Raw genomic sequence first — 11,198 nt, 5'->3', positions numbered from 1 at the left:
GAGAGCTTCCCATTTTTCCTCCTGCCCAAGGCAAGCACAAAAACGCAGGCAGCTGGTCTCTGAGCCACAGCTAGCTCAGGGCTCCCTCCCCCGCTTCCTTCTCTCTTTGGCTGCTCTGAGAGAACTCAGGCTAGTGTTAGAATTGCACTACCCATAGCCCCCCCTCCCCCAATGAAAACATCCGGTAGAGCCAAGTGCTAACCGACACTGAGACGCCCAGTCTCGGTGTCCCCAGGACCGGCTGGCACTCTCCAATAAGCAGCCCAACTCTCCAGGTGCCTGTCCTTGAGACCTCAAAGGAATAAAAAACCCAGAGAGGATCACAGCTTCCCCCCCAACCCCCGTTTAAATCATAGGAAAGGATAATCAGAGGTCACAGACAGTTATGGCCGGCTGTAAAATTAGTTCCTGATAACCCCCACACAGACACCCATTTATCCCCCACCAGCTTCAGTTCCACCCTACTAAATGGTTCTAACATTTCACTCCCCTCACTCTGAAGCATCCTAAGAATTCCCAGTTTTGTATATAAACTCGTGTTTTTTCTGGGCTCACATGCAAGCACTTGCTCTTAGTAAGTGTAAAGTGTGTGATCTGAATCTGGACTCAAATAAAAAGCTCTTTTGTAAGTTACAGTGGACTTTGCAATTCTGGGGCTCATTTGAGTTTGCCCCTGGACTCTGGGCATAACAACACACACACACACACACACACACACACACACACACACACACACATACACACACACACACACACACACACAAAAGACAGTAGTCGACTCTTGAGTTTGAGATGATTGAACTCCCACATTCCTTGCATAGCAAAATAATTAAAATGTGTACCTTCTTTTTTTATTTATATGAGTTTTTTGGGGGTTTTTTTGTTTTTTATTCTTCCAAAAGTCTCACTACGAAGCCCAAGCTGGCCTTGAACTCACTATTGTACCACAAAGTAATGTACGAATGAAGCTTTTCTCCCCTCCACCTTCTCAGGTGATAAGATTATGCCTGTGTCCCTGTGGCCCAGTTCACACTCACAGCTTCTAAACACGCAACCACTGCCTGAACTTAACCCTCAGCCCTGCCTCCATCAGAGAAGCCTAACCCCAGACTCCCGTCCAAAGATTCTCCGCAAGTGACATTTTCAAGGACAGACTGCCTGTGTTCTGATGATCCGCTGTACACACAGCATCCAGCCATTACATCATCCTGCCTTGAGGAACCTTTACCTGAGACCCAGTTATAACAAACCCTGCTGTGCCCAGACTCAGCGCCTCATCAGGAGAGCGAGCCCGAGAGGAGACACTGCCCCTGGGGTAACGAAATTTCCTGAGTTGAAATACTGGCTCATTGAGACAGAAGGCTCCAGAAACTCTCTTCCTGACCTTCCTGTACTGTCCCCATACCTGTCCCTGTTTGTTCTTATTGAAATCACATAAAGAAAGCAGCACGTACAAATTATCCAGTCTCTAAAGACAGAGATCGAAATTAGCCAGAGATTCGCAGCAGCCTGGTTTCTCCTCAGGCTTCAAGGAGAAGCTGAGGGCTTAGAGGGATCAAGCAAGAAGGACAGATCCTGGCTTTCACTCAACTCCCCCCCTCCCCCACCCCAGTCCATTAAACAACCAGAATGTGAAAGCAGCTCACACTTGTTCCTTTTCTCAGCCTCTCAGTCTTTTCCAGTAAGAAGAAAGAGAAAGCCGCCAGCACCAGGAGAGGAAGGATCACATTACTGGTCACTCGGAGGGGAGACAGAGGGCTCCTTGTGACCAGAGGGGCACATTGCCCAAACCTCTGGGCAATCCTGAGCCTGTAATGGGCAGAAGTTGTGTTCAGGACGCTGGAAAGTGCCTGTGTGAGCCGCCTCACTCCTCCTGGCCCAATGTGTCTCCCTCTCCCAGTAAGTACAGAACAGGCTCAGCTCTGCTCCTCTTTGCTGTGCAGTTAGAACTCATCAGTAGGTACAGAAGAGCAGCAAAGAGAGTGACAGCTGCCCAACGCTCTGAAAGCAACTCGGCTCCTCTTCACTGCTCCCTTTGTCACTGTGACCGTGGCCAGTTGCTAGAAAACGTTTCTGATTTTCTTCATGAGAACGTCACACAGGGGTCAGAGCTTCTAGGCCATGGACAAAATGTCCAACCCTTGCTTTTACTCTCTAATAATCTACCTCTAGGATCTGAGGAAAATGAAATACGCCCCCTCTCAGCTCAGACCCTCTTCCCTCTCAAACACTAGCAAGGACATGAGCCTGATTCCCCACTCCCTGGGGTTCTGACATTCTCCTTTATAAAAACAGTGAGGTAAGAGCAATCACACAGAGCAAGGCCTCAGTGCGGCCTCCAAGCACCTGAGGAGCCTGGGTCTGGAGGTTAACAGTGCCCAGAGCCAGCATCTCCACAGGTGGTGTCCACGTCAAGAAGTAGCAGGTTCAAACACAGGATGCTCTGACGCTGGGCTGGCTTTTAAAGTTCCTAAACAAACACAACTCCCACCCCAATGGCCCCACCCTCCTCTTCCACCACCACCTCCATCCCTCATCCCGACCCCTGTTGAACTTGGGTCAGCACAGCAGGGCTCTGCTCCTATTTGAGGATCAGGCCTGCCCAGGCTAATTCCTGAAAACTATCTAGCAGGTTCAAACACAGGATGCTCTGACGCTGGGCTGGCTTTTAAAGTTCCTAAACAAACACAACTCCCACCCCAATGGCCCCACCCTCCTCTTCCACCACCACCCCCATCCCTCATCCCGACCCCTGTTGAACTTGGGTCAGCACAGCGGGGCTCTGCTTCTATTTGAGGATCAGGCCCGCCGCCTAATTCCTGAAAACTATCTCGTTTCAAGGAATAGAAACCGAAACCTACTCTTGAGTTCCCGCCCCCCCCTGGGCCCCCGGGCCAGCAGTTCTCAGATCTAGAAACTGCAGGGCCAAAAGCAAGATCTGCTTAAAGACCAGAGGCAGAAAGGAAATACAGGCGATCAGACCTCGTCTTTGGTCGTCTCTACTCAGAAGGACTCCAGACCTCTCTCTGTCTGCATCTCTAAATATCAGGGTCTGAATTCCAGTTCTGGATCTCTACATAGAGAACTTCTGCCAGAAGACAGCAACGGTTTTGTTTTTTTTTTCCCTAGGAAGGAAGGGGTGACGTTCCAAGAAGGCCACTAACATCGAATCACGTATAATAACTCCTCTGGATCAGGTAAATAAAAGTCTCTAAAATGTAGCTTGGCCACCCCCAATCTTCCTTCCTTATAATATGAACGGTAAAACCGTGAAAGCAGGTCATGTGACCTTGGGGTCTGGCTACTTTTGCTCAGGCACTGTACACAGCAGAGCCCCTCTTTGACTGTCTTCAGTGCCACACAGCCCTGCTGTATCTCTGCTGCGCAGATCTATCTGAGCCACCAGCCTGGAGGCAAATGCCTACCTCACCTGCATATTCCTGGCCTTGAGGGTCTTCTAATGGTGGCTGAATTTGAAGAAGGAGGGCAGAGTGTGCCAACCTATGTTCTCTTGGAATCTAAGGTAGTGCCTCAACGTATCTCCACAAAATAAATGCCCAGGATTAGAATGGACCACAGGCAATATTAAGATACATGAAAAAAATATGGGGTGGGTGTGGGTGTGGGTGTGTGTGGAGAATTTGTTTCTTATCTGGACCACCCATGGGATAGGAATCTCAGGGTGTGTTTTGAGTATAAGGTATCTTAATGATCTTTTTGTCTGACTCCATTAAAATGTTTTATTTGCATTGGAGAAAGTGGCACTGTTAAAGGAACAACCTCTTTCACTAATCTGTAAGTTTATGGTTAATGAAATGGGAGCTTTTCAAATACCATCTTCTCAGAGCATGTGGTCTCAGTATTGTCCCCATTAACCCTGAGGAAGTTTATCACACTTTACAAAGATAAATAAACATCGTGATTTTTTTCTCTCAGTCTTTCCTAATAGTGATCAAACAAGGAATCAATGAGGGTTTTAGCACACACGAGGATACAGGTTCACAAAAAAATCCTTGATATTTGGTTCATTACTAGTCCAATCTGGTTCTCATGTTTCCATGAGTTTTTCTGAGGGAGATTCAGAATAGTTGTGTGATACACAAACTACACATAGAGCCCTAGACAAAAAGAAACAAAATTAACTTGTAAATTTTGCACCAGGTAAGCCATGAAGTTTATTTAGTGAATTATAATAAGCATGTTTTCAAGTTAATTAATTGAAGTAGAAAATAGTAAAACTCAGCTTGATGACCTTAAATGGAATAAAGCAGTGGCAGAGGGAATTGTGTGGTCCCTGCCACCCATGTTCATGCAGTTTGGGGTAAGTGTGTGCGAGCATGCTCTCTGTTCTTTGTCCGTTGGGAGACTTAAAAGACATTCCTCATGGATCCGATTCACTTTCCCAGATCGACAGCCACAACGATCTATATTCTTCTTTGGGGATCTTCAACCCTGTGCAGAGAGGTGAAATAGGCGTATAATCTAGCCATGATCCTCAAAAAAGGAATTGGAGGGTCACTTGAATCCCAGAAAGAATTCTGGGTTGGTATTCTGACACAGTGTCCCAAGGCTTGTCCACACCAGCATTTCCGTGTGGCTCCTGGAGAATCCTGCAGCTTCACACAGTTATCCATGCCCTTTCCCAGGCTGCTTGTAATATATGGACTTCAGCAACCCTCCTGAGAATTACTGGCTCCTGTGTGCAGCTGTGCCTTACACCACCCCTGGCAGGGTCCAGTACAGGGTGCTCGGGTCACAGTCAAGTAAAGCAGACACAGAACTAGACCCTGGCCAGTGACAGGCAAGGAGGAGGGGAGAAAGCCTTGAGGACAAGACACTACTAAATGTCACACAGCTTCTTTTCTCTGTCCTCCTTCTCTGCACACCCTTACAGAAGTCCTCTCCTCCTGAAGTTTGTCCAGCTTCATTCCCCTGGCTCCCAGCCAGCTTTGTCTCAGACTCTACCAGCCCACTCTGATTGATGCCTTTACACCCAGCTCAGGACCCCTTGACACTCTGAAGCAGGAAGTACAACCCTGGCTGCTCCATAGCATCTCCAGTCTGACATAAGAACTGCTGGAGGAGGACCCTGAATGGTTTCAATAGCCACAAGCTTGACAGACTGGCAGCCTCTATGCAGATGTGATATGTGACGGCAGCCTTTCCCATATCCTCCCTCTCATTGAATTCTGGACATCTTTGCAGTCATTTGATAAAGCATCTTGGTCTATTGATGAGTTTAACTCTAAACCAAGTTCTGTATAGTTGGAGAAACTGGGGGTATCTCCTTTATCATTGCAATGCAGTTACACAGCGTATATAAAAGAGGACAGAGCCGGGCAGTAGTGGTGTACGCCTTTGATCCCAGCACTTGGGAGGCAGAGGCAGGCGGATTTCTGAGTTCGAGGCCAGCCTGGTCTACAGAGTGAGTTCCAGAATAGCCGGGGCCACAGAGAAACCCTGTCTCGAAAAAACCAAAAAAAGAAAAGAAAAAAAAAAGAGGACAGAAAAATTGGTCCCCAAAATTATGAAATGTGGGTCCATATAAAGGGTAAGTGACCATTGGTGTCAGTGAGTAGATCAGGGCTCCCAAACAAAACCCCTGAGCGTCCATCAAGTCCTCTGTTAAGTAGGATTGTCTTTGTCTTACAGACAGAAACATGGAGTCGCATTGCAGGGATCAACCTTTGGATTTCTTATAATTCAGGCCTGGTTCTTAGACACAGTGTTATAGCCCTGTAATCTCAGCACTAAGGAGACTGAGATGGGAGAATCGTAAGTTTCAGGTCAGCCTGGGCTACAAAGGAAGACCCTGTTATCAAAAAAAAAAAAAAAAAAAAAAAGACTATTTATTCATATGTCTCTATTTCTTTGCCCACAATCAATAATAATGAATACTACTTATCTAATAGGGTTTGAGGAGTATGAAGTGAGATAAGGCATTCGAAGGAACCAACTCAGAATCACAGACACAGGACCTTCTCGCTGTGTGCTTAAAGTCTAAGAGTGGAGGAAGAACCCGAGGAACGGCTTCCTCGGAGACCCTAATAAAACCAGAGAGCCTCACCAGGGAGCTGAGAGGTCCACAGACAGCGTCACACGGATCTTGTCATGAAACCATCACACAAGTCCTGCGAGGTGTGTAGTACGACTTTCTGGTGTTTGAGGCAGAAAACTGGAGTTCCAAGAGTGGTTCCATGTAACGAAGAGCTGAGTTCCTCGCACGTGGAGTGGTCTCTTGACCACTGTCTTCTGTAGAGGATGAATACAAGTCCTAAGACTGGAGAACAAGGCTATGGGGGGGGGGGGGCAGATGGATTGTATTCAAGTGCTGTTGCAGAAAAGGAATAAGTGAAAGGGGTACCCAAGGGACTGGAAAGATGGCTCAGCGGGTAAGAGCACTGGCTGCTCTTCCAAGAGGTCCTGAGTTCAAGTCCCAGCATCCACATAGTGGTTCACAACCATCTGTAATGGGATCTGATGCCCCTTCTGGTGTGTCTGAAGAGAGACAGTGTACTCACATACATAAAATAAATAAGTAACAGAAAGGCTCTATTGGCAAAAGGAAAAGAAAGGCCTTGCATTTAGTATTGTTTTAATTTAGTGTGTGTGTGTGTGTGTGTGTGTGTGTGTGTGTGTGTGCGCGTGCGTGTGTACATATGTTCAAGCATGCATGTGAGGGCTAGGTTGGAGAATAGCTTTCAAGAGTCTGTTCTCTCTCCCCTATGTGGGTTCCTGGGATTGAACTCAGGTTATAGGATTCAGCAGCAAGTGCCCTTAGTTACTGAGCCATATCACAAGCCCTGAGTTATAGAATATTTTTGTTTGTAATCATGCACAAGAAGAAAGGTAAATCTTAAGAGAGAAGAGCATAACAATCACTCATGATAGAGGGACTTTTTAAGTCCATCAGTAACGAGCAGTTTGTGTGTTGTAACCTTATGTAGAATCCACTTGGTGCATGCCTTTAATCCCAGAAGGCAGAAGCAGGTGGATCTCTGAGTTCAAGGCCAGCCTGGCCTACAGAGTGAGTTCCAGGACAGCCAGAGCCATCCATATAGAGAAACCCTGTCTTGAAAAATAATAAATTAATAAATATCTACTCGGTGATTCACAAGCCAATTCTCTTCTCAGCCATGCCCTACTATCACGAATGCTATAATTTCATTGCAAGGAATCAGCCAACAACAAAAATCTACTTTTGTACATCAACTTATGCACCCCCAATAACAATAACACTACCAATAGTAATGTACAGAAATGTACAAATATAAGTACTGACCAAAGAATCAGTAATAGACCATTTAGAAATAGTCTTGATGTAGTTCTTGAAACTTGTGGGAGATGAGCATTTACTAGAAAAAAAGGGTGATCCCAAATAAAAACATCATTTGAAAAAGGAAAGGGCAGAGTGTGTGCTTTTTAGAAAAGAATAATTAAATTATACTTAAGGCTTGCAGGCCCTCCCTCATCAGCACATGGCTTAGTAAAGAGAGCTGGCTGCTAGCACTTTCCGTTGTTGATCCTGTTTGCTCATTTAGATTAACATGGGGGCCTGTTTGATCTGTGCAACAACTGCTGTCATGCTCCTGGAGTAGAGCCCTTCATACAACAGCTGCACAACCATCCCCAGGAACTCCACTCTGTGATGTGCAACAGACTCCTGAATTGTTCTGTTTGTAAACGAAGTGGTCTTTGAGACTTCTTTGGTGGTATGTCTGAAACCCTGAGGCTGTGCTGTAAAGCCTTTTGATTAGTATATCATCCTGTGTCTAATGCCCCAACTCTTCTACTCCTACAGGCTGCTCCACTACTCCCCAAGATGGCAGAGACCCATTATGCTCCACTGAGCTCATCTTTCCCCTTTGTCACATCATACCAAACAGGCTGCAGCAGTTTACCTGAGATCAGCAGGAGCACTGAAAGAGCTTTAAGAGAAGGAAAACTACCAGAACTGGTCTGTGGAATCAAGGAGACTGTGGCAACATTGTCCCAGAATCCAGTGAACATCTTTGTGACTGGGGACTCGGGCAATGGCATGTCATCTTTCATCAATGCACTTCGAATCATTGGCCATGAGGAAGATGCCTCGGCTCCCACTGGGGTGGTGAGGACCACGCAGACACGGGCTGAGTACTCTTCATCCCACTTTCCCAATGTGGTACTGTGGGACCTCCCTGGATTGGGGGTCACAGCCCAAACTGTAGAGAACTATATGGAAGAGATGAACTTCAGCATGTGTGACCTATTCATCATCATCGCCTCTGAGCAGTTCAGCTTGAATCATGTGAAGCTGTCCAAAGTCATCCAGGACATGGGAAAGAGGTTCTATGTGGTCTGGACCAAGCTGGACAGGGACCTCAGCATGAGTGCCCTATCGGAGGTCCAGCTCCTACAGAATATCCACAAGAATATCCGGGAGAATCTCCAGAAGGAGAGGGTGAGGGACCCCCCCACATTCCTTGTATCCAATCTAGACCCTTTACTCTACGACTTCCCAAAGCTTAGGGACACACTTCATAAAGACCTCTCCAACATCAGGTGTTCTGAACCCTTAAAGACTCTTTATGGCATTTTTGAGAAGATCATTGGTGATAAAGTAGCCGGCTGGAATCAGAGAATAGCCAACGAGTGCTTGAAGAGTTCGCTCGGCGTCAGAGATGATGACAACATGGGGGAGTGTCTGAAAGTGTACCGATTGATGTTTGGTGTAGATGATGAATCCCTTCAGCAGATAGCCCAGGGTATGGGGACAGTAGTCCTGGAGTACAAAGCCAACATGAAGTCCCAAAGCTTTCATTCTCTCCGCAGAGAGGACTGGAAGCTCAGGCTGATGACCTGTCCAGTTGCGAATGCATTCTTCTGTTTGTTTAAATGTCTCCCATGGTTATGCCCCTGTTTCAGACGCATGAGACATAAACGCATGCTTCTCTTAGTTGCCCAGGATACCAAGAGCATCCTGGAGAAAATCCTGAGAGACTCCGTCTTCCCTCCGCAAATCTAGTGTAAGAGTGGCCTGGTACCCTTCTTCTCACATGGAAGCCAGATTACCTTAGGATCCTCTTCCCTAGATCCCTATTTCCCCACTAGAAATCAAGAGATATAATAGTGCTTCCTGTAAGGATTTTAGATTCTTTGAGAGGAGTTAAAAATCACCCATTTCCCCTGCCTTGATTCTAATGCATTGTTCCACTGAGGGATAGGGACGCGTAGTGATTAAAAATCATTGACCATGATTCTTAGATTTGGAATATAGAAATTCTGTTTTGGGGCTGGAGAAATGGCTCAGGGGTTAAGAGCGCCTACTGCTCTCTGAAGTCTCTCAAATCTCATGACCACATAATGGCTCACAACCACCCATAATGAGATCCGATGCCCTCTTCTGGGGTGTCTGAAGACAGCTACAGGGAGCAAGCAGGGCCAGAGTGAGAAGAAAAAGTGTTTGAAGACAGCTACATTGTACCTACATGTAATTTTAGATAATAAATCTTTGAAAAAATTAGAAATTTTGTTTTCAGCTATTAAATATGATATATGTCTAAGTCAATTTTGCTCTGATACAATAAAGTCAGTTCCTCTACATTAATACCTTTGTATTATCTCTCGCCTTCCTTTCCCTAGATACCCCTGTTAAGGACTCATTTGGTACAGAGGAGCATTTACTTCACACTTGGAAGCAGCAGAAGATTGTGGTAGCAAGTGTTTTCTGGATTCTGTTTAATACTAGGGAGAGAACTCCAGACAGTGCTCCTCAGCAAAGTGGTAACCTTTCACACATTCACCTGCCAGGTCGCAAAAACCAGTGTCTTAAGAGAGAACTCAGGTTTACATGAGTGACTGTCGTAGAAAGAGAGCCATGGCATCAATGGACTTCATGTTAGACCGTTTGAGGAGAATTTGCTTAGGATATCTCTTCCAAGTGTGATAAGGGCTCAAAGAGATTGCCAAGAGAGAGTGTTGACTCTTATGTCAACACAGTGAAGACAGGCCTTCCCAAGGCATTGAAGGGCAGCAAAATACCTGAGGTTGGGTGATACAAAGGGAAATGAGGTTTATAACTCATTGTTCTTGGATCTAGGTAGATGGATCTGTGGGTAAGACATTTGCTGCTCTTCCAAAGGATCTGAGATCTGGTCCCAGCACTCACAGCAGGTGACTCACAACTACCTGCGATTTCAGGGAATCCAATGTTATCTTCTGGAATATGCTCACACAGACATACACAGAAATAAAAACGGATATTGAAAGTGGGTGGTGGCACATGACCTTAATCCCAACACTCAGGAGTGTGGGGGCAGGTAGATCACTATGAGGCCAGCCTGGTGCACAGTGAGTTCCAGGACAACCAGGACTGTTATACAGAGAAACCCTATAGGGTTAGCATCTGATGAGGGCCTCATCCTGAACGGAACAGCAGATGCAGGATCACATGTGGAAAGGCTCGTGTAGGAAAGAGGATGCCAGATAGCTTTAAAGACCTGTCTCTCCCTTTTTTTATAACAACCAACTCTTTTTTTTTTTTTTCCGAGACAGAGTTTTCTCTGTATAGCCCTAGCTGTTCTGGAACTAACTGTATAGACCAGGCTGGCCTTGAACTCAGAAATCCACCTGCCTCTGCCTCCCAAGTGCTGGGATTAAAGGCTTGTGCCACCACCGCCCAGCAACAACCAACTCTTATGGGGAAATAATTCAATGTAAAAGAGCACCATTAGTCTCTTCCAAGAGGGCTGTGGTGGCACACGCCTTTAATCCCAGCACTTGGAAGGCAGAGGCAGGCAGAGCTATACAGAAAAACCCTGTCTTGAGAGAGAGAGAGAGAGAGAGAGAGAGAGAGAGAGAGAGAGAAGGATGGAGGGAGAGGGAGAAAGGGAGAGAGAGGGAGAGAGGGCTAGATGTGACCACTTGTCCGTGAAGATGTACTACATAGATCAGAAATCTACTCCTCTCCCACTCACAAATTCCCACCATGACCATTGCAGTCGCTTAATGTGTGTCATGTACCCACACAGTGTAAATGGATCCCTAGGAACTGTTTGAGTGGATCTCCCTTCATTTCCCACCAATGTCTGCTATACTCGCACCCCGGCCTCCAGGTGGTTGCTGGGAATTGAACTCAGGATGAGCCATCTCTCCAGCCTGGAGAATTCTACATCTTCACCAAAGGCATCCAGGAGCAGACTGTCTTGTTGGGGGGGGGG

At 46.4% G+C, this 11,198-nt stretch overlaps 1 protein-coding gene across 4 annotated transcripts; it reads left to right on the top strand.

Moving 5' to 3' along the window:
* The first annotated feature begins 2,893 nt into the window (after positions 1-2,893).
* LOC116078615 (immunity-related GTPase family M protein 1) lies at positions 2,894-9,580 on the top strand. Of its 4 annotated transcripts, XM_031353960.1 has the most exons (4): positions 2,894-3,197; positions 5,653-5,786; positions 5,913-6,138; positions 7,802-9,580. In XM_031353960.1, exons 3-4 carry the CDS (start codon positions 6,112-6,114, stop codon positions 9,002-9,004), a joined length of 1,230 nt encoding a protein of 409 aa, XP_031209820.1. In that variant the 5' UTR covers positions 2,894-3,197; positions 5,653-5,786; positions 5,913-6,111; the 3' UTR covers positions 9,005-9,580. The 4 variants fall into 4 exon arrangements, with proteins under 4 accessions (XP_031209820.1, XP_031209819.1, XP_031209821.1 ...); XM_031353959.1 differs by lacking the exon at positions 5,653-5,786; XM_031353961.1 differs by lacking the exons at positions 5,653-5,786; positions 5,913-6,138.
* The last annotated feature ends 1,618 nt before the right edge of the window (positions 9,581-11,198 follow it).

This window comes from Mastomys coucha, unplaced genomic scaffold (assembly GCF_008632895.1).
Source record: "Mastomys coucha isolate ucsf_1 unplaced genomic scaffold, UCSF_Mcou_1 pScaffold5, whole genome shotgun sequence".
Lineage (NCBI taxonomy): Eukaryota > Metazoa > Chordata > Mammalia > Rodentia > Muridae > Mastomys > Mastomys coucha.
Note: the sequence above shows the minus strand (reverse complement) of the source record. Positions and strands in the feature narration are given on the sequence as shown.

Bases quoted from the DNA above. Each gene is read 5' to 3' on its own strand.
- LOC116078615 (XM_031353959.1), top strand. From the start codon at position 6,112: ATGAAACCATCACACAAGTCCTGCGAG. The intron at 6,139-7,801 runs GTGTGTAGTACG...CTACTCCTACAG, and splicing joins CATCACACAAGTCCTGCGAG to GCTGCTCCACTACTCCCCAA.